The following is a 26,972-nucleotide window of genomic DNA, read 5'->3' as shown; positions in this document are numbered from 1 at the left end:
CCTCTGAGGCTGCTCTAGAATATTCTATTACCAAGAATTTGTCTCAGAACACAATGGTTCTCAATAAATAGCTCATATACAATGTACCTTGATTATGTAAGGAAAAACTAAGCTGAATTTTGTGGTGGTTTATGTTTGTAAGGATAATGTTAAGAAACTATCCTTTTAATATTGTTAGCCTATCATGGATACATATTGCTGTAATGGGCATTATGACTGTGACCAAGCTGTTAAAGTTTAAATTCATAATTATTAAAGGCCAATTAGGACTTACCAGTGCTTTCTCAGACTGATGGCTGAAGGGGGTGGGGGGGAACCTCATTTTCTCTAAAATTTTCTTTTTTGATTTCCTATTCCCATCACCTGTATTTGTTTGATTGGTGTAGTTTTGGAGGCTAAACATTTTGCAAACTGAAGTTGAAAGGCCTGAATTAAATTGGTATTAGCAAGTTTGTTATGATAGATTTAAACAAAACCTGCAAAATGTAATAAATCACTTTATTACTTCACAGTTATATTTAAGTTTTTTTTTTTTTTTAAAGATTTTATTTATTTATTTGAGAGAGAGACCATGGTGGGGGGGGGGGGCAAAAGGAGAGGGAGAAACAGACTCCCCACTAAGCAGGGAGCCTGATCCCAGGACCCTGAGATCATGACCTGAGCTCAAGGCAGATGCTTAACTGAACTCTTTCAGTTCTTTAAAAAAAAAAAAAGAAAGAAAAGAGACATATAAATAATACAAGAGCAAGTTTATAAGCAGCTAAAGTATTTTGGATGGCTAAAGTAAAGAATTAAAATTCTTATGGCAAGAGAATCAGAGCATTGTAGTAAAGTGATCTTTTTTATTCCCAGAAAGAAGTTTAGTGACTATATATATATTTTTTTAAATAAAAGAAATATGGATAAGTTTTTTAGGAATCTACATTTCAAATTAAAATAGAGTGTTTTACATTAGAACTAATGAGACTGATTTTTAATAAAAAAAAAAGCTCTTAATTTGACCAAAAGATACTCAGTAGCAAAAGAATAATATTGTCCTTAAGCAGTGTTCCTCTATTGAAGTCTTGAGTTTACAAATGTCCAAAGGATCTTGAAAAGTCAACCAGTTCTCTGCATTTGGACATGAAAGCAATGAAACTACACTTCATGGGACAAATGTTCATTTCAAAAAAAAAAGCAAACTTGAAGGTGGAGATGCCTCTATTGCCTAGTTCAGTATTTAGAAGACCTCACTGCAGGGAAAGTGTCCTCACATGTAACTTAATTCTCATGCTGCCATTTGAATGCACAGCGGCTTTTTCTGTCCTTGGTAAAAAAGGAAACCGATTCGCCGTTACTGTCTTGTAGCAGGTGGACTTTGTCTGTTACTGAATTCCCCTTTAATTGCTCTGGTAGAATACTCGTTTTTTTTTTTGTTTTACTACAGTTGTTCAAAGGCATTTGCCTTCTTATTAATTACTTCACTCAACTTTGTGGCTCTTTGTTACCTGAATCCCTTTTAAATTATATTCCTTCACCTCTTAAAAAGTTTGATTTGAAGCCTTGATGCCATCTTTGATATTATTTTTTAAATATTGAAAAAAAAAGTCCTAGAATAATATACTGCCTGTGCTTTATTTCCAACCTATGTTGGACATTCTCTGTAGGTTTTATTCCAAGAATTCAAAATTAATGGAGTATTATCAAGAGAATTTAAACAGACAGACTGTTGTGGGGAGCAGAACAGATAGCTCAATTTAGGGAAATTATATTTTGGGTCTATCTGCATGGTCATTGCAGTTTTTACTTATGGCTAAAATTTTGGGCATAGATGAACTAACACTGAGAGCTGGTTATTTCCTCAAACTTAATGTGTATTTGCTCACACATGTGGATAACCTCAGAGCTCTCCTTCTTGTGACAACTGTCAGCTGCACTGTAAATAGTCCACTTGGCATTCCAGAATTTGCACAGCTCAAAGCACTTGAGGGTTAAAAATAGCTTTGTGGAAATGCTTGAAGAGCAAATCTGCCCAGAAGTTATCTCAACTACTTGATCAACTGCCTGAAATGGAATTTCCATCTTCTCTTCTTAATCCCCTTATATGCAGAACACTAGAGAGCACGGAGAGAATTAGTCACAAAACTTAATGTGGGCTGTTGTGACAAGACATCTGATCAGAAGGCCTTTTTGATCCCTCCTGTCTTCCAGTTAATCAAACAAACTATCACTGATAGTTAATGAGTGTTTGTCTTTTCCTCAAAAAACAGAAAACCTTATCGTACTTAAAATTTTTATTTCCATTTCAATAAAAATACCATCAGGTTAAATCCAACAAAGATATGATGAATCTGCTTTATAATTTCAACAGAAATCAGGCTAGAGTAGGGAAGGGGAGGGGAAAAGATGAGGAAGGGACATTAGAAAGCAAAGAACAAAGAACATACAGGTGAAGATGGAGAGCATGAGAGAAAAAGGAAGTGCAGGACATGGAAACCACACGCACGCTTTTTACCTTATCGCTAGGCTCAAGTTTCTTCCCTTTGAGATACCATTCCACTGGGATATCCTCATAAGAGAGCTCACAGTCGAAGGTGGCTGTCTCCCCTGCGGTCACTGTGACATCCTTCAGCGGCCTCAGAAGACCAATCACTCGTGCTTTACGAGAAGAAGGAAACAGCTCGGGATCACTCATTTTGTAATTCCAAACGAATAAATACACTTAGTTATTAATCTTCGTGGTTGCTCTCTTCAAGAAGGAAAGAGCTGCAGGACTGGCCGCTGTTTTAACTCTCAGGTGAACGTGGCCCCTCGGTGCCGAGAAGGGGAGAGCTGGTGGCCAGAGGGTGGGTATTTGTAGGGGCCCTTCCGTTGTGATACACGAGGTCAGCAAGAAATCTGCGCTGCATCTGTCTCTCTGCCAGGCATCAAGTTCCTCTTGCTACATGTGGTATGTGACTTCCAAAATAACTAAGACTGTGATTGGGAGAGGACAGGGGCCCCGCGATCACATAGCCTGTCCATATCCATCAAACACTTTGCACCTTCCAAAAATGTTAGCCCACACACCCCGTCTCCCTTCTTGAGTCTGACGTGCCCACACAGCTGAGTTTTTCTGTGGTGTTACGGTTGTACAGCCATCGAGGGATGTGGTCTTTCAGAGTGCTGAGTTAGATGCTCATTGCATGCATTACTACTTGGAATGGAAGGAGTACACAGCAGGAGAATATGACTTGCTTAATTTTCTTTTCTTCTAAGGGCCAGCAAGGTCAGAGAAATTTCCAAAACCTTGGAATTCGAACCTTGTGTATAGTAGGATGTCAAAGAAGTAAATACAAGAAAGCCAGTTTCTGGACTTCAATAATGTTTTCTAACTAATTAAGTAATTCCAATTAACGTTACATTCATTTTCTGCAAAAGCACATCCTTGCTTTTCACCAGAAACACATCCAACTTACGTTTCACTCGGAGGTGGGCACTAGATTTCACATTGGCAGCTTGGAAATCCACCCCACCCGTCTGGTCCAGGCGGCAGTTGTGCAAAATCAGGAAGTGCATTTTGCCTTCTTCCTTGATCTCACAATCCTGTGCCAAGAGAGAGAAAAGGTTTCGTAGGAAACAATCTCTGACATTTTTTCTGAGGCCATCCTAGCTTAATGGAAGGAACGTTACAAATAACTAGTGGGGAGATTTGATGTAATTTTGAGCTCTTTTTCGTGAAATAAAGTTTGCAGGTACTATCAGAAAGCATGATGTATTCTACCTGTATAATTCGGAACCAACTAGCAGCATCGCAGGGTATCTACGACCTTATACCACCTGGATCAAAAAGAAGGCAAGTGTGCCTGTCTGTGCGCATTTGTAGATCCTAGTATCTCTCTTTGGCTTAAGGTCTGATGGAGAACTCGATACCATGTTTTAAATTTGTAGATCCTAGTATCTCTCTTTGGCTTAAGGTCTGATGGAGAACCCGATACCATGTTTTAAATTTGTAGATCCTAGTATCTCTCTTTGGCTTAAGGTCTGATGGAGAACCCGATATCATGTTTTAAATGCCCTGCATGCATTCTGACTTTTTGCCCGTCCTTTTTCATTTCACACAGTGCCTCTAGGTGTTGACAAGTTCAGATATAGCCTCACAGGTGTCTGGAGTAGTGCCTCTCCCTTGAGCTTCCAGTTGGCATGGATATCCTCCTCAGAGATTTCAGTTTCAAAGCGGGCTGTCTCAGTCTCCATCACCTCCACACTGTGCAGAGGCCGCACCAGCTTGATCTCCCGATCTAGAAAAGGGAAGGCGCAGCTTGCATCATTAGCCTCTGGCAGAAGTAATGCCAACGGCTTCAAGAGTGGAACTCATGGAAATCTCCTCACCTTCAATGTTAAGCTTTCCTGAGGTCTTATCTGTCCCACAGTCACAGGTATACTGTCCAATATCTGATTTCAAGGCTTTCTTTAGGATGAGTATGCGCTTCTTGCCATCCGCCTTAATAACAACATTTTTAGATGGCTCTATTTCCTTCCCATCCTTAAACCATTTCACTGGTGCGTCTGCTTTGCTAATTTCACACTGTAGAATCACTTCGTCTTTCTCTACACCAGTGTAATCTTGAAGTTTTCCGGTGAAGTATGGATCTCCCTCTGCAAGTAAAGAGTAAGTGAAAACGTTTCATTAACCACCAAGGAAATGCAATCCCTGGGAAAGTTCAAGAGGCTGCTCGCAGAGTTCTGGGCATATTTTTAAAATTGTACCAAGCTTTCACTTATTTAACATGTTTATGTTCAGAAGTTCTCTATATGTTAGAAAGGGAACCAGTGCATGTGATTTATCAAGAACTAATCATCCATCTATCTTACATTTTGAAGTATGTTATTGATAGTAGTTTGAAAGACACTAAGAAATTTAGCTTCAAATATAATGACTTGTTCCTTCATGACTTAGCTAAATTTCTAATTCCTTTGCGAATCCATTATGTCCACCTGAAGCTTTCAGACTCACACTATTAGTTTTTCTTATATCAATAGTTTGCCATTAATAGTTTCTATATATGTTAGACTTCATATGTAATCTGCTTGATATTGAGGGGCCAAGAAAAATAATGACTTTTATGAATGTAACTTCTGTGCTTCCTCTCTTACTAGAAGTTTGAAAACACTTTCCTGAAATAATTTTGATAAAATGAGGAGATGGGAAGTATTTATAACCCTATTTTAAACATGACAGAGCTCAATAATTAAGAGTTTTATTTCTGATCTGAACTGGCTATTTTGTAAGCTTGAGTCTTCATTACTTGAGAGTCCTCATATTTTTAGGTAAAAATATTTTAGGAAGACACCTGATAAGGACAGGGGCTGCTTTCATGCAATATAACCCTTAGAAGATAATTTTATATGATAGATAACTCCACAAATTTCTGCTGAGTTTAATGTAATAAATAGAAAAAAAAAACACCTACCAAGCACAGTGAGTTTAGCTTCTGAACTTAGCCCCATAGCTTCCACTTTAATTTGAGAGGTATCATCAATAGAGAGGTCTTTGAACGTGATGGAATGAGTCTTCCCTTCATCGTCCATCCAGACCGACCTGCTGGTGTGCAGGCGCTGATCGTTCTTGAACCACTTAACCCTGATGTTATCATGGGACAGCTCCACAGTGAACACGGCACTCTCCCTCTCTTTGGCTGTTACATCCTTGAGTGGGGTGAGGAATTTGAGTCGGATTCCTGTCCAGAAAAGAAAACCTCATTAATTCCCGCCCTTTAGGAGGAACCATAAAAATAAAAGCAAAAAAAATTAAAAGGGGTCTATTTCATAAAGAATATTTACCTTCAATGATCAGTTTGGCACTTGTGTGTTTATCTTCAGCTTCAAACATGTATTTTCCTTCATCTTCAAAAGCAGTGGACTTGATCACCAGGGAATGTTTAGTGCCATCCTTTATAAGCTCAACTTTGTCATCGCCTGTGATTTCCTGGGTTCCTTTCAGCCAACGGAATGTTTTGGGCTCCCTCGACACTTCGCACTCAAACTTAGCCTCATCTTTTTCAAAGACTTTAACGTCACTGAGAGGCGTGATGAAGATGAGTGGCAGTTCTGCAAAGAGAAGACGGGGTGGATGAAACCAGATTATGCTTCTGTTCATGACCCCCAGTCAGCTCAGGGTCTCAAAGTCTTGCAAAGAAAATAACAAAAGAGTGGCTGAAAGGCAGAGCATACCTTTCACTTTCAGATTGGCTGCAGATTTGGCATTGGCGGCCTGGAAGGAGACCTCCCCTGTCATATCCAGCTGGCAGTTATAAAGGACCAGAATATGCTTCTTCCCATCTTCAATGATCTCACAGTCCTATTCGGAAAGGTAGAAGAAGGACAGAGCAAGAAGAACATCATTGTCATAACTGGTGATTCCCACCAATCATGAAGACATTTTGGTCCTGAAGTCTATCTTTTTTCACCCCAAACAACCAAGCAAGCAAGCCCCTGCCTGTGTGATTGGATGATCTTGACTTACAGGGGAAGCAGTTAAAGGCTCTCCTTTTAACTTCCACTGGCCATGAACATCCGGTTCAGAAAGTTCAATTTCAAAGCGAGCTGTTTCACCGACAAACAATTCTACTCCGTACAGAGGTTTTTCCACTTTTATTAGGCGAGCTGAAAGTACACAGAGTTTCGTAAGGAATTCTGAACAAATACACTGCGTGTGCAGGTAGGGTGAGTTGAAAAATTCTGAGCAACTCACCTTCAACATTAAGATTTGCTTTTGTCTGGTCAGTGCTGCAGTCACACATGTATTTGCCTTTATCTTTAAGGTCTGCCTTTTTTATTTTTAGGGTGCGGCGCAGGCCATCCGTCTTGATAGAGTATTTTGTTGAAGGTACAATCTCTTCGCCATCTTTGAACCATTTCACTGGCACGTCTTTGCTCACTTCACACTTCAGAATAATCTCATCCTTCTCAACTCCAGTTTTGTCGTGTAATTTCACAGTGAAGTAGGGATCGGCCTCTGGAAAAGCCAGTCAACAGATCATCAGGAGAACGTGAAGATTAAAGTTTACTGGAATCACAAGTGGCAAAATATTCAACAACCACCCCCTCTCTCCATCCCCAAACTGGCTATCCAGTCATTGTTGGTCATGCTTACCTAAGACCTTCAGGTTTGCTGTGGAGCTCAGGTCCTTAACTTGAGCTTTTATCTGGGATATATCATCCAGGGTCACTTCTCTCATTTCCAGTTTGTGAGTCTTGCCCTCAGATGAGATGAGTACGGTTCTGCTCGTGTGGAGTTTGGCATCATTTTTGAACCAGACTACATGCATTTTTTCATGAGAAAGCTCACACACGAAAGTTGCTGTTTCGCCTTCTTTCACTGTTTGGTCTTCAAGAGGCGATATGAATTTCAACCTTATACCTGCAGTGTAAGCGTGGAGAATGTGCTTAGAAACACAGTTTACCTTCAGAAATAGTCCACTCTAAACTGCCAAGGTCAAAAGGATCCATTTCGCATAGCATTTATTTATTCACCTTTTCAAGTAGGATCTATCCTCCATTAAAAAAAAAATTAAGGGGCTCTTTTGGTGATGATGTGACAGTAAAGTTGTGGTGCCCACTGTCACTTATCCCTATTAGAATTTGGTGTTTGTGGCATAAATCTTGAGAGTTGGCTTTTCTTTTTGTAATGCAAGTACCTGACTTCAGCTTTGCGTGCTAAGCATCCACCTCAGAGATGGCCATCTTGAGTAAACACATTGCCAGCCACAGGCTAGATCAGCAGCCAGGCTGGGCCCCTCCCCACCATGCCCCACAGGATCCTCTGTTTCTGAGACCTTGGTTGATTTTGATAACTGACCACTTGGGCAGCTTGTTTTTTTTCTTCCCTCACTTTAATGTCCTGCTCTTATGTTTTAAATTCACAACAAAGAGTGAGCCAATAAAACCATAGACCCCTACCCTCAACCTCAATAAAAGCGGAACCCCAGGCCCGCTCTCTACCTCTCACCCCCTCCTCCCAAAAAAAAAAAAAAAAAAAAAAACCCAAAAACAAAACCACCCTGGCTCTGTGGCCCCAGGTGTGCTGTGTAACTTCCAGGTCCTATAAGTAATAAACCTGTCTCTTTCAACATTCCCTGATGGTTACTGCTGAGGGCATCTTGCAATCATAATAAGACTCACAACGGCTGGTCCAGCCACAACACTGGTTATTGATAGGCTGAGAATGGCACACACAGCATTCTATCTTTAAAGTCATATGTTTGTGTGCTTACATGTGGGATACTATATCCAGATATCATAAACTCTTACCTGTAACAAATAATCGTGCCGAGCTCTTCTTGCCCTCCACCTCAGCAGTATAGACCCCCTCGTCGTTAAACTGAGAATCATTGATAACAAGAATGTGTTTCTTTCCATCAGCAATGATATCAAACTTATCAGATGTCTTGATTATATCAGGTCCTTTAGACCATATCACATTTGCCTCTCGAGTGAGGACACATTCAAATCGAGCCTGTCGCCTTTCTGGAACAGTGACGTCCTTCAGGGGCACAGCAAAGTCAAGTTCAATTTCTGAAAATCAAATGTTAAGAGTGAGGTTTCCAGAACGCACAGGGCTGTGAAATGAAGTCAAGTCCACTCCATGCGTTCTAAAGGCCATACCTTTTACTGTCAGAATGGCAGTGGTAAATGCATTAAGTGCCTGGTAAAGGACTTCCCCAGCTTGGTCCAGTTTGACTTTGTGCAAAGTTAAGAAGCGTTTTCCACCTTCCGCTTTGATTTCACAGGTCTGAAAAACAACGGTCTTGGTTAGCATTTGAATGAGATAAGTTCCAGAGAAGAGAAATGTTTCAGATCCACATATGTCTACGGATGTCCTAAAAATTACTACTAATAACAGTGAGTAAACATGTCTAGCCATGAAATATTTAAAAAATCACTGGAGCTGTCCACAAATAGTGCATCAGAGTTCTTCCCCTCTTTGAGACTTTAGAATCCTGAAAGAACTTCATCGTCATTGAACCAAATCTGAATGTCAACCTGAAGATAGAATGTGGATATTTTACACAACTGGCAACTTAAAATGGGAAATGACTCACAGGTGAGGGCCGAAGAAGTTCTCCCTTCAGTTTCCACTGTCCAGGAATGTCTGCCTCTGAGATTTCTGCATCAAAGCTTGCGCTTTCCTTCTCATAAATGGTAACGTCCTCTATTGGTTTAAGCAATTCAACTTCACGCTCTGTATTGGTCGGGGATGAAAAATCGTAATGCTTTAAACAATCTAACAATGCTTTGCTTCCTTTCCTATTTTTTTTTCTTTGTTTGGTGTGTTATTTTGCCTTCTTTACACACCAAACTTATCTTTTTAGGATATAAGGAAAGACTTTTATACCTCCAAGTGTCAGCTTTGCGGGGTATCTTTTCCCTTCAATTTCCACTGCATATTCATCAATATCTTCTGGTGTAGCATTCTTGACTTTGAGGAATAGTTGTTTTCCTTCTCTTACTATCTCAGTCTTATCATTCGGTTCCATGGGGATTTCATCATATCCTTTGAACCACTTAATGTTTGGAGTTTCCCTTGCTATAATGCAGGAAAAAACAGCCGTCCCCTTTGGTTTCACATGCTGATCTCGTATAGGTTTCACCAGCCAGTCTCTGATGACTTCTGCATGAAAATAAGGTCAGAAAAAATAGTCATGACCTGAACAAGTAATAGAAATAACTTCCTTAGTAAATTTCAGAAATAGAAAAAAATTCTCAAAACTGGATATAATTAACTTGCTATGATGGGTTGATATTCCCCCGTCTTAGATAAGGTACAAGGCTGGGAAATAAAATTCTCTCTTCCATTTTGTTAATATAATAACAAGAAATTCTCTCTTCCTTTTGCTAATATAATAATAAGAAGAAGAATATACTAGTAAGTATAATAAGCAGAACACAATTTTCCAGCCAAGTACTAACCGACTACTTTGACGCAGGATGAACATTCCAGGTTGTTGGCATTTTCCACAGTAACCGTGTATGTACCAGCGTCGTGGTCATCTGCATCATTGATGGTCAGGGCTCGCAATAAGCCAATGACTCCGGGCACAATTTTGCCAGGTTTCTCCACCACAATCTTCCCATCCTTCCTCCAGACCACGTCACGCTCTTTGTTTAACTCACAGCTCAAGTACAGCGGCTGTCCTTTGACCACTGTGACTTCCTCTTCAAGTGTTTTTACGAAACGCACAGGAAGTTCTGTGGAGAATTTCAGTATTAAAAATCTGCAAAGACTTTTCAATATATATACAATCTCTTCAATGATAGAAAACTTGGAAATGAGAGATTTTGACTCAAGTTACAACAAAAATTGCTAATGAGATTTGTTGTATTAAAGTTTAATAGGGATCGTATTCAGCAGACTGGAAATTACCTTCTACAACAAGTTTAGCTGTGGAGGTCTTTTCCTTATTTCCCAAACGTAAAACACAGGTGTATTCGCCAGCATCGGAAAGCTGGACATCCATGATATGCAGCTTTCTGTCTTTACCATCTGCGATGAATCTGTGCTTTGGGCTCTCACGGATATTGCTACCGTCTTTCATCCAGCTTGTAATTGCAGTGGAGGGGGAGACTAAACATTCAAAGATGGCAGAAGACCCCACTGACTCTGCTTCAGTCAAGACGATGTCTTTGATTTCTGTCACAAACTTCAGGGGCACAGCCTTTAGCTGGTAAGTGAATGGGGCTTCATCAGGAGGCTTCTCTCCACCACTTCCTGGTCTTAACTTTTTCCTTTCAGCTTCTATTGGCGATGGAGTCTTTTTGGCGACACCTAATTCAAACGAAAGTTAAACGTTGAATTTGCATTTTTAGAAGGGTCAGAAGCGCATACTTGGCTGCCTGCTGAAACAAACCAGTGATAGAGCAACTTGAAGACAAGAACAGAAAATTAAAGACTAGGCAAATTGAAAGGCCAATTGAATTTATACTGCCTTCTTTCAGATAGGAAAATGAGATAGCATAGGAATCCATGAATAAGAAATGTTCTTCATTTTCTCAAGTTTTAAACCCGAATATAAAATGTCCTGATTCGGGTCTATTATTTTATCTGTCCTGTATAAATATCATGTATATGAGGAATGAAGCTAAGAATTTATAGGGTTCGTTATGCTAAAATATAGTTGGTTATACATAATACCCACTTGGATAATATTAGAGGTATATTACTTGAAATGTCAGAAGACATATTAGTTTTATCAGAATCGATTAGGAATAATAAAGATTGTTTATAAATTTTGAAACTTTTTCCCCCTTGAATGTAAAGTTTCCCAGGGTGAAAGGTTACAATTTAGGTGCAGGGAAATGACTATTACCTTTGATGGGACCTTTTGGCTTGGCAGCCTCCTCTTTAGGTGCTTTGGCTTCTGAAATAAAAAGAAAACTCAGCATTTAAACAATTTTCAGGCCCATTTTATGCTTAGTAGTAAACCATGCAGGGTGAGTCATGTTCTTTGTTATAAATATTAATGCATGAGGAGAAATTGGATTTATTTATATGACTTCCATGGAGAATACTTGGATATTTCCAGGAAGGCATATTTTGATCAGTATCATTCTGGTCAATGATGTGACCAAGCTAAATTACCAACATATTTAGGATTAAAAAATTACTTGCAGCAAGTGCCCTTATTCTTCTGTTTCTGGGAGAAGGCTTATTACTCTTGCCTTATGAGGAAGTTTAACTCTTGCCTAGCTATGCAAAAGATTTTATATATTTATGTATGTGTTGGTTAAGTGAACCTAGGAAAGAAGTTTCTATCAACAAGGAGTCAATGTAGGAAAAAGAAAAATGGCCCAGAAATTACCAAAAGCCAATTTTTTTTTTAAATTGGGCAGACAAATCCATAAAGATTAAGGAAAGAGAAGGGGTCTGTGTGCTACACACATATGGATTCCTTTGAAGATTTCCCTTAGACAATGAACTAAGGCAGAAGCAAGGCAGTTCCTACATTTAGAGTTTAATGAAATTATTAATGTGGGGCAGTACAAACTGCAGAACCAGCTCTCTAGCTTCAGCCCCTGGGAATGTGAGAAAAGCTTTATTTTTACACATATTTAATTAGTTCAACGGCAGTTATTATCCTTTTCTGAGCTAATGAAAGGTATCACACATTGAAATTGTAAAACTTTAACAGAACAATGTCCAAATCATAAATATCAGTGACAAAATATACTAACAAAAATATTAAAGTTGAACTATAGCCCAAAGAATATAATATATTGTCTCATGTCATTAAACACAATAAAATTTTAAGTATCTCCATAGTGCTTACTATGCGCCAGGCACTGTGCTGTTTTACCTATATTTAGTCCTTATAATAATCCTATAGGCAGATATAATTATTAATCTGATTTTACAGAGTAGGAAATTAAAACTTAAAGAGATTAAATAACTAGCCAAGGATCAAATAATTAGGACATGTATTTATCAATGATCAATACATATCAGTTTTGGTTTTGAGATTATCATCTAAGTGATGAACTGATAGTTCATGTACAACTCCTAAGTATCTTAAGTTTATACCTGAGATAGTTAATATCACTGAGTTAGCACATTTAAGGAAATTATTATTGACCTAGATTCTTATATTGATTTAAAGGCTGAACTATGCAGTTTTTTTTTTGGTCTCTCTCCTTTTTCTTATGGTAAAATAAACCTAACATAAAATTTATCATTTTGGCCATCTTAGAGTATACAGTTCAGTTGCATTAAGTACATTCACAATTTGCAATCATCAACACTATCCATTTCCAGAACTTTTTCATTTTGTTAATATGCAGTCTTTAAAAAAAGAACACAAACAACCAACCAAACAAACAATGACAAATGATTCCTATAGGGCATATGGGAAATTTGAATATCCACAGGCTACCTATATGTATATCCTTAGAGTGTCTGTCTTCTTAGTTTTCATCAGCCTTGAACATATTCATTACTTAATTTCAAAAGCATATAAAGCAATGATACTTTGAAGGAATGCATATTCCAATCAAAACACAGTGTGCACCCATGGGTGAGAGATTAGGTTGGGAAAGGACATCAGATGAAGAAAATTTAATCAAGAATTTATTACCCACCCCTCCCAGTTGATGATGCCTGTTTCAACAAAAGAGGGCTTGCATTTTAATGAAGGATGAAAACTTTTATTAAGCCACTAAAACAAACAAACAAAAAGGAAACTACAGAATAACTACCTGCTTTCTTTCCAACCACAGGCACCGTCACCGGGGCAGCGATTGGGGTGGGTGCGGGCTCCACGGGAGGTGGTTTGATTATTTTCACTTCTGTAGAGAGATGTCCTGTGCATTAATATATCCATTCGTCTCTTCCTAAAATCTCATTTGGTGGCCTATTTGCCTTTTCTGATGTAACTTTGAAATTTTCAAATCACTAGTTTTTCAGAGAATAACATATTCTAACTATAGCATGATCTATATACAGTATAATGTAATAATATATTCAATATATTGCAATATATTTAATTATATTGAGTAAAAAAATAATATAATCTAAAAATATATTGGGACATTATAAATCATCTGAGGCATGCCGACTTTTTACTTCCTTTTTTAAAATAACTATATATTTGTTAAAACACACACACATACACACACACACAGGCTCAAAATGGTGTCGCTTAGACCAAGTTCCCAAAATGGAACTTAACACCCAGTCTAATTGCAGTTTCAGCCTCCCCAAACACATGTGGCCTTAACTGGTCAGCCCGCAAATTTTTCTTTCCATCAGCACCAGTGAGTCTGTTGGTTCCTCTCCATCCCCCAAAGAAAGAATGAAATAATCTACATGATAAAAACAAACAAACAAACCCGCTTTTTCCTCTAGCAGACAACCTCCTCTACAACAATCCTTGTCTTTTGCTCATGACTTTCCTGTCCTCACCCTCTGTCTATAAAAACCTTCCATTTTGTATTAACTCCTTGAATTGACTATTTGCTAGACAGGGTGCTGCCCCTTTCATGAATTGTTTAGTAAAGCCAATTAGATCTTCACATTTGCTTGGCTGAATTTTGTTATTTGACACATTCTTTGTAAGAAGCATGAAGGATTTCCCTGATGCCAAGGGATGTTGAGCACTTTTTCATGTGATAAAGAAGATGTGATACACACAGACACACACACACACACACACACACAATGGAATAGTATGCAGCCATCAAAAGGAATGAAATCTTGTCATTTGCAATGATGTGGACGGAACTAGAGGGTATTATGCTAAGTGAAATAAGTCAATCAGAGAAAGACATGTATCATATAACCTCACTGATATGAGGAATTCTTAATCTCAGGAAACAAACTGAGGGTTGCTTGAGTGGTGGGGGGTGGGAGGGATGGGGTGGCTGGGTGATAGACATTGGAGAGGGTATGTGCTATGGTGAGCGCTGTGAATTGTGTAAGACTGTTGAATCACAGACCTGTACCTCTGAAACAAATAATACATTATATGTTAAAGAAGAAGAAGAAGAAGAAGAAGACAGCAGGAAGGGAAAAATGAAGGGGGGGAAATCGGAAGGGGAGACAAACCATGAGAGACTATGGACTCTGAGAAACAAACTGAGGGTTCTAGAGGGGAGGGGGGTGGGGGGATGGGTTAGCCTGGTGATGGGTATTAAAAAGGGCATGTTCTGTATGGAGCACTGGGTGTTATATGCAAACAATGAATCATGGAACACTACATCAAGAACTAATGATGTAATGTATGGTGATTAACATAACATAATAAAATAAAAAAGACAAAAAGGATTTATATAAAGTTTCTTACATTTAAAAAAAAAAAAAAGAAGCATGAAGGAATATGCTGTTGACATTGGGGATAGGCTTGCTTACCTGGTTCAGGCTTTGGTTTTGGTTCAGGTCCAGGGAGAGGTATTGGTGGCTTAATTTCAGGCACTAAAATAATTCACAGTTGTAAGCAGGTTATTTGAATTTTTTTTTTAAGATTTTTGAAGTTTTTCACTAAATTAAACCAAAATTGAGCAGACTTAATATATCTTGGGAGATAGTAGAATTTAAACATATATGGTCACCAAATCAAGTATTTGATCTAAGTTTATTTTGCATTTGAAACAAAATATTTGGAAATATAGTAAAAGTTCGAATGTTGTTATTCATCTCATTATCCATTTTTTCCCTAGTGCTTAAAACTTATTTTAAATTTAACAAGTGTCTGGTCATTAGCCAAGTACACCTAAGAGTGAAATGGTAAAGAAAATTAAAGCGTATGTGATGAATAGATTAAGGTCCTGTGTTCACATCCTAATGCCAGTGTGATGGTTTTTTAAATGACGCATATTTGCATTTTTAGAGACAACTAAGACAGTGCCCTTAAGTTTGTACCTTTTACTGGTTCAGGAACTTTCCTTTCCCTTTTCGTAACAGTAGCTGGAGGTACTTCAGCCTCTTCAACTTTCGGAGGTGGCTCTGGTACTTTAAGATAATGAGATTATTTTCTAGTGTTATTTGAATACTTAGAAATCAACTGACCTGAAATAATCAGATCAAACTATTTTTCAAAAGCTCTATTAATGGCTTTTAACAAAACCTTATATTGTATCAATTAATTTCTATCTTCTCTCCTTGACTGTTTCTCAGTTTATTTTACTTTTTCTTATTCCACCCACTTGTGTCGCAACTCTTGAGCTCTCCCTTCCTAAATCACTTCCATAACAGTTCCCAATAAATACACCCTTAGAGAATAGGCTAATGATAACAATCAACCCACTTAAAAGCCCCCAAATTCTGTGCCACAATTGTTGACACCCTCCCATGTAGTTATTTTGCAGCCGACCTGATTATTTCACAATCACTGCTACCAGAAGAACAAGGGGCAAAATAATAACAATAATGAAGTATGGGAAAATACATGAATGGATTTGGAAATTACTATAAAGATCTTTAAACAGAAAGCAGACAATGGAAAGCACAGACTAGTTCACAGACAAAATATGAAGTTATGCTTATATTTAACTCCAATGATGTTTACAAGATAAACCTTTTGTTAAATGTCCATTTTGTTAATAGGTAATTGTTACTGAGATTCCTACCTGGTTTTTTAATTTTTTCTAGTTTTTTAGGTTCTACTTTAGGTTCTTCTTCTTCAGGCCTCTTTCTTAGAACTTAAAAGACAAAAAGGTTTATATGTAAACCAAGACAGACAAACTAGTGAAGATGTTGAGCACACTTGACAAGCAAATAATACACAAGGCAAGGAAAATGAAAAGCATGCGACCTGGTACGCTGGACAACTAGCCTTTATGCTAGAAGTGCTTTTTTTGTTTTTTTTTTAAATCAAAGGTAGTCAAATTAATTAAAATAACACTGGGAGTCACTTTATATCCACGTACATAGGCATTCTGTTGTTCAGAGACAATGCTGTTGCAAAAATGACCAAAACACAAATGAATAATTTGAATAGCAACAGATTCCATTCATAATTCACCATTGTAATATAATGAGGAGTATTTAAATAAGCATAAAGTTTACTTAAGTGGAGATATCCAAAGAAATGTAGTCTAGATACCCGTAATTCTGTGTGAAGAAAATGTTAGAACTCGATTCTTCCTATGAATATCTTGCTTCCAATTCTTTAAGATTTTATTAATAGAAAGAAATGTTCAGTTTTTAGAAAAATGTTATTTATTAGTTCTGATGATCCTGCATCACACTTTAAAACTGAATACTGAATTTAGAAGTTTTAAGAAGTTTGGTCTAATTTAGAATATTTAATAGGTTTAGTGTATTTTACTACATAATTTGAGTATGAATATGACAGCTTTGGTCATTATTATTAGCTTAGAGTATGATCAATTTAGTTATGCCTATGCATGTAAACTTCAGAACTGTGAATGCTCACAAAATTTGTTTTTTGAAAAAAGCTATAGAAATGATAACCTTCCCAATTTTCAGTGCAACTATAAATGAATTTTGATGAATAGGTAATCTGATTAAAAGAAAACCAACAGACAGAAACATTTTGTAAGCTTTCAAGTCTATTCTTTTTGTAAATTTAAAGCTAACAAAACAGTTGAAAAATACTATACCGCTTTTGAGAACAACTTCTTCCTTTGGCTGAGGTTTAGGTTCAGGAAGTAATTTGCGAACTTTCTTTTCACCTCCAGGCACTTAAAAGAATATGATTTCAAATTTTGAAGTAAATTCATATAAAAGTAAATTTCAACAAGAAAAAGGTCTCTTTCAAAACTCGTTAACTGTAGTGCATAATAATTTTTGTTGCAAAATAGTATCACAGAATTTAAAAGCAAATAATACACTTCAAGGTATTTCCTCTGCAAACATTTATATAGCCTTGTGACAAATTCCGTTGCATTTATTGCAAGCAAATATAGTCAACTTAAATGAGGGTAGAAGATGTTACTCTATATTGACTTTATGAATCTTTGATCAAATACAGGGTTCTTAACAGCATCTTTGCCCCAATCTACAATTGTAGATTGTTCAAATCTACATTGGTATCTCAACTGTCTATTACATTAAAATGATACTGGTAAGTGTTAGTGTCATTGATCCAGTCTTCTCCACTGGTGAGAGAAGAAAGCTAAGGGATCTGGCTGATGACCTTGATGTTGTGAAAGTACCACTCTTACTTTCCTAACAGAAGGAAAATATCATTTCTTAAGATCTCCCTTTTGAAATAATACTGACCTAAAATTATAAAACTCTAGAATTTGAGAGCTGGTTTGGAGCTCATTTTTAATGAATAAGAAAATGTTCTTGAATTTAGACTAAAAGGGACCCAAGGAATTCTAAGTTCATTCTCTCTTGCATCTTTGGTGACTATTGGGCATGATGGATAATATTACAGAGCAGCCTCCTCCTTCTCCTACAACCCTCATGGATTTGAGTGGAAAAAAGAGAAATGCTGGGTGACTATTGAACTCTAGTGATGTCAATGAAAATCAGCTTAAAACATTATTTATTTGTATCACTTAACGGCCTATTTGTTTACTCATGTGAAATCTGAATTTTTAGATATTTCTAAAAAATTTCCCATTTGGTGCTTTAAGCAGGATTTTTGCAATTCATTAAGTAGGTGTTTTGTTTTGTTTTCGTTTTTTAAGTAGGCTCCACACTCATTGTGGAGCCCAACACGGGGCTTGAACTCATGACCCTGAGATCAAGACCTGAGCTGAGATCAAGAGTCAGATATTAATTGACTGAACCACCCAGGTGCCCCTAAATAGGTTTTTTTTAGTGTGATAAAGATAACTTTGCATAACTTCAAAATTTAAATATATAAAAGGTAAATATGTATTTCATTTTAAATAATGATTTTTTTCTTTCAAGTATTTTAAGTAAAATTTCACACTTCAACATTAAATTTTTTTATCCATGTTAAATTATGCTGGCTTTCAATACTATTTTAGAGTTACCAGTATTCTCCATGTATAACTATTTTCATTGATCAAACGTGGAAAGATGACCATGCATCTAATTAATGTAAGGATGGCATATATTCTTTACTCATATAATGGACATAGTGGAAATACATCTTTGCATTTGTTTTTCTGTATTTCTATTTTATTTTTAAGGTCTTATTGACATTTGAGACTCAGGTACAGAACACACCATTGCAGCTATTATTTTTAAAGTCATTATATGTCATTACATGTCATTTTAATGTTTAAGTGGCTTTTCCTCCATTACTAGTTAACAGCCATAGTAATACTATTTTGTAATCTCCATTTTGTAAGTCAGGAAATGTATATTCAGATGGGTGATTTTTCTAAAATTCCAGAGTGAATCAAGAACAGATTCAATTTCTGGGTCTGGATGTGTTGATGACTTAAACAGAATGCTGCTACCCATTATACTTACTGGAAAAATTAATAACTTTATTTTAAATGGAAAAATTTCTAAAATTTATGATCCATTTATTTTTCTTTAGGGTCTAAGTGTGTCAAGAGAAATGAATTTTGAAAAATGACCTGCAGCAATCCTGAATGCTCCCTAAAACTCCCAGTGAGATCTGACGCCTGAAAGAACGTCTTGGAGTCAGTGAGGAGAGAGTGACAGGAAAGCCCTGAGGAAATCCCTATGAATCATCTCAATACTATAGAAGGATGACATGACTTATTTTTAGCGCTCTAACACTGGCCAAAATACTGTTGTTCAGGTGAAATTCCAAAGCTTTCTACTATTAGGTCTTTGCATTTTAACCCAAGGTGTGTCCTGAAGCTAATTTCAGCTAACCAGTAATATTTAATATTTTTAAGTTGAGGAAAATGCAAGAAGACATATGTAGATGAGACAAAGATAAACAATATCCACGAATGTATGAAATTTGATGGGAGACAAAGGAAGCAACACTCATGAGTCAGGACCGTAAAAACTACAAAAATACAAGAAATAAATGAGACTACTCTATTAAAAAAATAAAAAGAAAGAACATTCTAGAAGACAGGAAGAGGAAGGAACCCAGTGGAGGGATACTGCACAGAAATGCATTTTCCAGATTGTGAAATACCTTTCAGAGGCTTAAACTCCACTTTTTCTGGAACTTCAGGTTTTTCAGGAACTTTCTTCTTTGGAACAGCTTTAAAGAATATGATCTTAATTTTATTATTTGTATATTTAGACTTATCTGAAGCAAATTATTAAATATCTGCTCCAAGAGTCAAAACCAAGCTTTGCTTACAGCCAAACAGCATTGATAACAGCCAAGAGCAGCCACCAAAGAACACACAGGAAGCGTTCAAACCATGAAAACATTGCCCTTTTACTCTGATGGTGAGTAGTAAGTTTAAGTCTGGTGAAAAAAGAAGGTAATTTTTGTTCTTTGCAAGAAGAAGAAATTTTCCTTTAAGTATAAGTTTATATTAAGGGAAGTGTATTAAGTGTGTGTCTTCATGGACTATGAACAGATGGGTAGCCTTGTAAGAGGTGCCCATTTTCTATGTCTGACTTAAAATGCCAGAAAGTTACCCCTGCTGGCCAGGAGGGGTGAAGAGGGGCAAGAATCATGAGAAGCAGTCTTACTCTGGAAGATTCTGACTTTGTACATGTGTAGGTAAGCATGGGAAAGTGCTCATCTAAGATTATATCTAGATTATTTTCGATTGAGAAATCTCATGACACTATCAATAAGACAACATTGTATTACCATAAAAAGAATAATATGTTTTCACCAGTTTATTTCAGCTTTTAAAGATGTCATTTTAAGAATTAATATTGCGTCAGTTCAAAGAAATATCTAAATACAAAAAGAATGAAGGGAAATTTAACAATGAGAAGAGATGCTGGGTATCAAATGTATTCGTAATCACTCTTTCTGGCTACGCCGAGGACCACCATAAGACACAGTTTGGGCTTTTATTAAGTTGCAAAAGAAAAAAAGAAGTGGGGTAGCAGTGATGGGTAATTTATATGCTTTCCTTTGATGGCATGTGAGCACGTATCAGCTATCAATGCCATAAATATATTACTTATAGTATATTTTTAAAACACATGAAATTCTTTAAGAACAAAGTTTTGGTTTTTGTATAAATTTGTTACTGCAACATTAAAAGTTTCATGCAAAGTTTTCTTATACATTCCAAATGCACAAGATCCCAAAGATATGCATAGCAATCACACTCTGAAATCAGAACCCGTTCTCCATAAGAAAGTTAGTTGGACAGCCCCTGCATCCAGATGTCTAGGATGAAGCTAACAACGAGCAATGACGCCCTTTCTGTCAGGCCTGTCCCGACAAAGCACCCGAAGGCAGTAGAAAACACAGATCTCTATGCAATTCCCACAGCTCGATCATGTTTGAAAGCCACACACTTTTAAAAATAATACATGCCTTGCAAGCACCGTTTCGGATGACTGAATAGAAGTTTGAAGCAGATTAATAAAACTTGGGAGTGGCATTTTATACCTTTAAGTTGGAATATTTTCTCCTTCACATCTTCCTTTGGTGGAGCTGGAGGAGGTGCCGCAGGCTTTGGTTTGAGTTTTGGTTTCTCAATAACCTTCTTTTCAGGTTCAGGTTCTTGAAAGAGTATTTCAGGAGGGTTAGTATATGTATATGTTAATTAGCATGTGGATATATGGTATACTCAGTAGAAATTTAAACATATATATATATATATATCAAGTAAAAAGTTTGCTTTTTAAATTCCTATTAGTATTCAACATAAAACATAAAACAGTACCCAACATAAAACACAAAAATTTGTACACAGATGATGAGAAATATGGTGAAGGCACTAATAAAAACAAAGGAAATACCTGTGTGAGCCACACTGACATGAGATCAACAGTACAAATGACATCAATACATAAAAATAAAATGCACGTTTAAAAGAGTATCTTACACACAGATGTAGAACATAAAACATATATGAAGATGAAGAACATGATGATGAAGAGTTAAGTCCAATTAACTGAATACCTTGTATTGGTATTTCTTCTGGCTGTGGCTCAGGTTCAGGTTCTTCAGGCTCAACATACTTTTGAATTTCACGTTCTTTAAAGAATGTTGACAGAGGACATGAGAGTGTAAAGTTCTTCACAAAGACTCATACAAATTTCACACAGATGTAAAGATTGTAGTCACAAAAACAAAAATATACAATTCATACAAATTATACAGAAAAAGAGGTAAGATTTCTATTATACTTAAACATTCTATTTACTACTTTATTTGATGTGTGTTGATGGCAAATGAGATGACTTTTAAAATTTGATGTGGGGTTATTGTTTGAGAATCCAATGCAATTTTCCCAGTTTTGCCTTGTAAACTGTATCTCTGGGAATTATTAATTACTATCAAGAAAAATCAAATTAAAGATTCTACTTCAAAAAAGTGTAACTATTTGAAAAATGAAGCAAGCATATGCTGGAATACTTCTGTATATAATTTCAAGAAAGAATATCACCTTATGAATAGTTTTTTTATTTCTAGCAGGAGTCTTCAAGAGATTAAAAATATTTATATTTATATATACATATATATATATCTACATATATATATACCTTCAACAGGGGGAGTCACTTTTCTACCAATGGTTATGGATGCTTTTTCTTCATACATTATTTCCTCAGGAGACTCTTCAACTTAAAAAACACAGTATTATATTTTAGACTATATTCACAATAGAATCGTCCAACTGCTAAGTTGCAACATATCAACTTAGTTAAACTCTATAACATATTCTTCAGATGACCCCAAAATATCAACAACTTCACTACATAAAGACAGACAGCAGACAAATACATAAAACCCATCTGCAACCAAAGCAAGATGTTGAAGACAATTGTCATCTTTCCAAGATTTATAGAGCAGCCGTGTACCTTGGATGGGTGGAGCTTCTGGCTCTTCAGGAATAGGAATGGACACTTTCTTTTCTGGGATGATTTCCTTCGGTACTTGAGGCACTTTAAAGATATTGATTTTGTTTACTATTAAGAATTTAGAAGATGTGCAAGATTCTGCAAACAGCAGGCAAAAAATACAGTGGAAAGAACTTTATAAGACTTAGTGGATAATATGGCTTTGGAGGCATGGCACACTTTTGGACATTCCAATTTTATAAACGAGTCTTCTCAGCCTTCTTCATTTGCTTCTCTTCTTCTGTGTACCCTTAAATGCCAGTGTTCTCCACTGGTCTAACTCTGAAGCTTTAAAAAACTGGCTCTACATTCTGTGAACAATCACTCCTGCACTCTCAACTCTTACTTCTCTGTGGATGACTTCTAGATCTACATCTCCAGCTCCATTCTCTTTCCTAAGCTCCAGATGTATATTCCCAGCTTCTATATTTGAAAAGTGAAAAATATATTCACTATCTTCTTTCTAATGTTAATTAGCGACCCAATGAACCATTCCTATGGATATCTAGCTACAACCCTTACAATCATCTTGGGCTCCTCTACTTCCTTGTTTCCATAATAGACACCAATTCGATCTCCCATCTCTCTCACTCTTTTTACATTTCTACCACCACTGATCTTGTCCAACTCTTAATGACCCTAAATATCTGCAGTGGCTCTTGACTATTAGCACTGTCTTCCAGCAGCTGGAACTATTGCCATTCATCTTTCTGAAGCCCGACCTCTACTGATTGGTGCACCTGCTTCAAAGCCTTTGAAGCTTCCTGTTGCCTACAGAATAAAGGACACACCCGATATGGGCATTCAAAGAACTCCAAAATATGATCCTCAGCTTTATATCCAGACTCTCTTTCAAGATACCCCACAACCAATTCATACTCAAATTGTACAAATATATTTGAAGGTCCTTGAACTTCCTAGACTCTTCTACCTCTGTGCCTTTCGATGAAAAATCTTTCATTTGCCTAGAAAACCATTTCCTCAATTGCTATACACTGTCAAAATCCATCAAAACTTAAATTTTCATTTCTTTCATACAGCTTTCCCCTGATGCCTCTTCCTGAAATTTATCTTCCCTTGCTCTGTGTTTCTATAGCCCTTGATACTCTTGTAGGTGTGATCACTTCCTGTCTCTATGAGAGTTGTGCTGGGCTTTCTTCTTACCACCTTGAAATTGCCTGAAGACAGGACCAGATCTTATTTTTTCTAGTATGCTGTTTTTTAGTGGTAGGACATTCAGCAAAATATGCTGAACTGAGCTGTTCTACCCCTTGGATCAGAGGAGGTGCTTTGCTACCACATGGAACCCTGTCATAGCACAACTGAATCTCATTTATTTGTTTTCTCCTGCTTATCTAACTTTTTTTTTTCTCTTTGCCCTCATTATTTCCCCATTTTCATCTGTGAAATGTGGTTTTGCATAAGAACTATTATTAAAATGCTACGACAGTATTCAGGGAAATCTGTATTTTTTCTTCATGGTAGGTACCTTTTTCTGGCAGGGCTTCTCGTTTTTTGGTAACAGGCACAGGTTCCTTCTTTACTGGAACAAGTTTCTTGGGCACCTCAGGCACTTTGAAGATATTAGTTGTATTTTAAAAAGAGTATTTAGAAACATTTTAAATGTTAAGAATAAAGGATCTGCAGTTAATGGAGAAGTATTAACATTATTGGAAACAAAATAAGTACATTTTTGTCCCTAGTTTTGAACCAACAAGGACAGACAACAGATTACTTTAAAAAAACAATGATACTAATGGTATCAGTGATGATGAGAATACCTTGAGCTGCTGGTATTTCTGGCTTCTTAACAGTTGCGACTTTCTTCACTGGGACAACTTTCTTTGCCATCTCAGGTACTTTAAAGATATTAGTAGCATTTAATAATATAAAATTGCAAGATGCAATATGTACATGTTAATTTGACAAAACATTTAGTTAACAGTAATGTGCATAATACAACACAATACATAATAAAGACAGTCGAATTTTAGACAGCACACAAAAATGAAGCAAATATTGATTTATTTTACTGTAAGTACCTTTAGGAGGTGGAGCTTCTGGTTTTTTGATAGCAGGAACTTTCTTCTCTGGAACAATCTTCTTGGGTTCTTCAGGCACTTGAAAGATAGGAATTTCTTTGAGTCAAATGATTACAATGAAAAGCTGAACACTAATGAATGAATAAAGATCACACCCATCCCTTTGGTATGCACACTGTAAAATTCTATAGCTTTGTGTGTGCAAATGACTTCTGTTCTTGCCAATGAAGTCGAATTTCAAGAAAGAGAGGAGACCTACATTTTACCTTGAAGAAGATACATAATAGATATAAAAATCAAATGATGTATTTTCCTGTACAATACAGGATTCTGCCTTGTACCTGCTGGTGGTGGGGCTTCTGGCTCCTCTTCAGCAACAGGAACTGGCTCTTCCTCTTCAGGTGCAATTTCCTCTGGTTCTTCATATACTTCAAAGATAGTTAATTTTAATTCCATGTATGGAACAATAGTGTAAAATGCACAAAACACTGAGCATAAAAACTAGTAACTGATTTCTTCCCTTGTTTTAATTAATATTTTCTCTTAGTTTTGTGAAGATGAAATCTATCTTATTTGCACTGACTTCTGTTTCTATTGATTTGAACGCTTGGAAAGCCCTTTTGGCATTTAGTGTCATTTATAGTCACTAGTTCTGTCCTACTTTCTGTGCGCATTAGAGAAACTTTAATACAGCTTATGATGCCCTATGTAGATGTTGCTGATTGATAACCCAAATCAGAGCTCATTAAGAATGATTAAGACAAATAAAGGACAGAAAATGACCAAGAGATACTGAATAAGAAAAAAAGAGGAACAAGGCTTAAGTTAGCAGCTGACATGAGTGGCAAGCTCACTAATGGTCTTACGTGTACCTTCTGGAGGAGGAGACTCTACTTTCTTGGGAACAGGAATGGCTGGTTCCTCTTCTATGACAGGTTTCTTCGGTACCTCTGGCATTTTAAAGATATTAGTTAGATTTACTTCTGGATAGTTGAGAAGTACATGAAATTTATACCACCTCTAGTTCACATCTAGGTCAAATAACCTAGAGACAAATCCAAGAACAAAATTCACAAGGCCAGTAATCTGTTCTGAGATCTGCACAGCAGGGAGAGAAATGTGGCCTATGCAGATTAACAAAACCATATTAGTAAACTCTTCGATGCACATAATAGATGCATCAGTTATTTTTGTTTGTCTGTTTTTAAACCAATGATGTTATTTAAAAACATTCAAACCCTAAAATTCCAGAATGGCAGGTTTGTAATTGTGAATATAAGAAGTTTGACAAACAATAGCGTTTCCTATAATAAGTAACTTTTGAAGCCAGAGTGAGTGCTTTCCTGCAGAATCTCATTAGGGACATGTACCTTTAGGTGGTGGGACTTCGGGCTTCTTGGGAACAGTTATTTTCTTTTCAGGAACAACTTCTTTTGGAACTTCAGGCACTTTAAAGGCATTAGTATTTTAACATTATGAAGAGTCGCTAGTAAACATTCATCACATTTGCATAGAACAAAATACTTTTTAAGAGTTGGAGGTTTTATCCTCCATCACATGTTAGACAGCTATATGTACCTTTAGCAGGTGGGACTTCTGGTTTTTTGAGAACCACGGGAGGCACCTTCTTTTCAGGAACAACTTCCTTGGGTACCTCGGGCACTTTAAAAGATATTAGTTGTTTTTAGCTCATCGTTTCAATTACATGAAAATCATTAGGTATAGCAGTGGAACCCAACCCTTGAAAGACAGACATTTTTCTGTCGGAGGTTAATGGCAGTGAGAAATACCTTTCACTGGTGGTGGTTCAGGTTTTTTGGCAATGACAGCAGGTGGTTTCTTTTCTGGGATGGGTTTCTTGGGTGGCACGGTCACTAAAGATATTAGAATTTATTTTTTAGAATCAGTGAAGATGAATGAGAAATAAGACAAAAAGCTCAAAATGTCCAGAATTTTCAGGGCAAGAGGGGTGGAAAATTGGCTAAGGACACCTAGCAGCCGGCCAAGTACCTTTTGGTGGAGCAACAGGCTCTGGCTCTTCCACAACCTCTGCTGGAGGCTCTTTCCAGGCAATTTCCTCAGGCTCCTCATGCACTTGAAAGAGACAACCTCATTTTAATGCTAGAGTCGACTAAAGCATAGGAAATATTTTACAAACAGATTTTTACAACACTAGGAAGAGAGTTTTCTTTTAAAAAATAATAGTTTTGGTAGTGTCATTATTACCTGCAGGGGGAGGACTCTCCTGTTTGGGAGGAAGAGCTTCAGGCACCTTCTTTTCTGGAACAGCAGCCTTGGGCACCTCAGGCACTTTAAAGATATTAGTATTTTCATGATTAGACAGAGTAGAGACAAATGGACAGTATCAAACACAGTGACATGGGGGTGACTACCTTTGGCTGGTGGGACTTCGGCCTTTTTAGGAGGCATCACAGGCAACTTCTTTTCAGGGACAACTTCTTTGGGAGCCTCGGGCACTTAAAAGATATTAGTAAAATTACATTTAGAAACTCTGAAGACCACTGGAACAAGATATTTTCAAGAGCAGAAGAATTAGGTCT

At 36.9% G+C, this 26,972-nt stretch overlaps 1 protein-coding gene across 11 annotated transcripts in view; it reads right to left on the bottom strand.

The window, feature by feature from the left end:
- The window catches only part of TTN (titin), a 269,823-nt gene that overhangs the window by 99,855 nt on the left and 142,996 nt on the right, over window positions 1–26,972 (bottom strand). For 7 of the 11 annotated variants that reach the window (XM_035007637.1, XM_035007639.1, XM_035007646.1 and 4 more), the window contains 38 exons: window positions 26,805–26,888; window positions 26,638–26,721; window positions 26,422–26,505; window positions 26,202–26,285; window positions 25,990–26,073; window positions 25,782–25,859; window positions 25,284–25,361; window positions 24,753–24,839; window positions 24,412–24,489; window positions 24,151–24,228; window positions 23,859–23,942; window positions 22,331–22,414; window positions 22,013–22,093; window positions 21,429–21,503; window positions 20,913–21,026; window positions 19,518–19,586; window positions 17,074–17,154; window positions 16,078–16,149; window positions 15,371–15,460; window positions 14,861–14,923; window positions 13,210–13,299; window positions 11,328–11,378; window positions 10,385–10,786; window positions 9,931–10,209; window positions 9,356–9,631; window positions 9,063–9,202; window positions 8,626–8,752; window positions 8,272–8,535; window positions 7,115–7,381; window positions 6,713–6,976; window positions 6,485–6,624; window positions 6,193–6,319; window positions 5,803–6,069; window positions 5,433–5,699; window positions 4,351–4,617; window positions 4,120–4,259; window positions 3,438–3,564; window positions 2,495–2,637 (listed from right to left, as the gene is read on the bottom strand). In XM_035007637.1, the coding sequence (XP_034863528.1) occupies window positions 2,495–2,637; window positions 3,438–3,564; window positions 4,120–4,259; window positions 4,351–4,617; window positions 5,433–5,699; window positions 5,803–6,069; window positions 6,193–6,319; window positions 6,485–6,624; window positions 6,713–6,976; window positions 7,115–7,381; window positions 8,272–8,535; window positions 8,626–8,752; window positions 9,063–9,202; window positions 9,356–9,631; window positions 9,931–10,209; window positions 10,385–10,786; window positions 11,328–11,378; window positions 13,210–13,299; window positions 14,861–14,923; window positions 15,371–15,460; window positions 16,078–16,149; window positions 17,074–17,154; window positions 19,518–19,586; window positions 20,913–21,026; window positions 21,429–21,503; window positions 22,013–22,093; window positions 22,331–22,414; window positions 23,859–23,942; window positions 24,151–24,228; window positions 24,412–24,489; window positions 24,753–24,839; window positions 25,284–25,361; window positions 25,782–25,859; window positions 25,990–26,073; window positions 26,202–26,285; window positions 26,422–26,505; window positions 26,638–26,721; window positions 26,805–26,888 (5,270 nt within the window). The remainder of the gene's footprint in view (window positions 1–2,494; window positions 2,638–3,437; window positions 3,565–4,119; window positions 4,260–4,350; window positions 4,618–5,432; window positions 5,700–5,802; window positions 6,070–6,192; window positions 6,320–6,484; window positions 6,625–6,712; window positions 6,977–7,114; window positions 7,382–8,271; window positions 8,536–8,625; window positions 8,753–9,062; window positions 9,203–9,355; window positions 9,632–9,930; window positions 10,210–10,384; window positions 10,787–11,327; window positions 11,379–13,209; window positions 13,300–14,860; window positions 14,924–15,370; window positions 15,461–16,077; window positions 16,150–17,073; window positions 17,155–19,517; window positions 19,587–20,912; window positions 21,027–21,428; window positions 21,504–22,012; window positions 22,094–22,330; window positions 22,415–23,858; window positions 23,943–24,150; window positions 24,229–24,411; window positions 24,490–24,752; window positions 24,840–25,283; window positions 25,362–25,781; window positions 25,860–25,989; window positions 26,074–26,201; window positions 26,286–26,421; window positions 26,506–26,637; window positions 26,722–26,804; window positions 26,889–26,972) is intronic. The other 4 variants (XM_035007649.1, XM_035007644.1, XM_035007643.1 and 1 more) reach the window with 3 other exon arrangements.

This window comes from Mirounga leonina, unplaced genomic scaffold (assembly GCF_011800145.1).
Source record: "Mirounga leonina isolate KUSES-001 unplaced genomic scaffold, KU_Mleo_1.0 Mir_151, whole genome shotgun sequence".
NCBI classification, from domain to species: Eukaryota; Metazoa; Chordata; class Mammalia; order Carnivora; family Phocidae; genus Mirounga; species Mirounga leonina.
The sequence above is the reverse complement of the archived record's forward strand: the minus strand, read 5'-3'. Positions and strand labels throughout refer to the sequence as shown.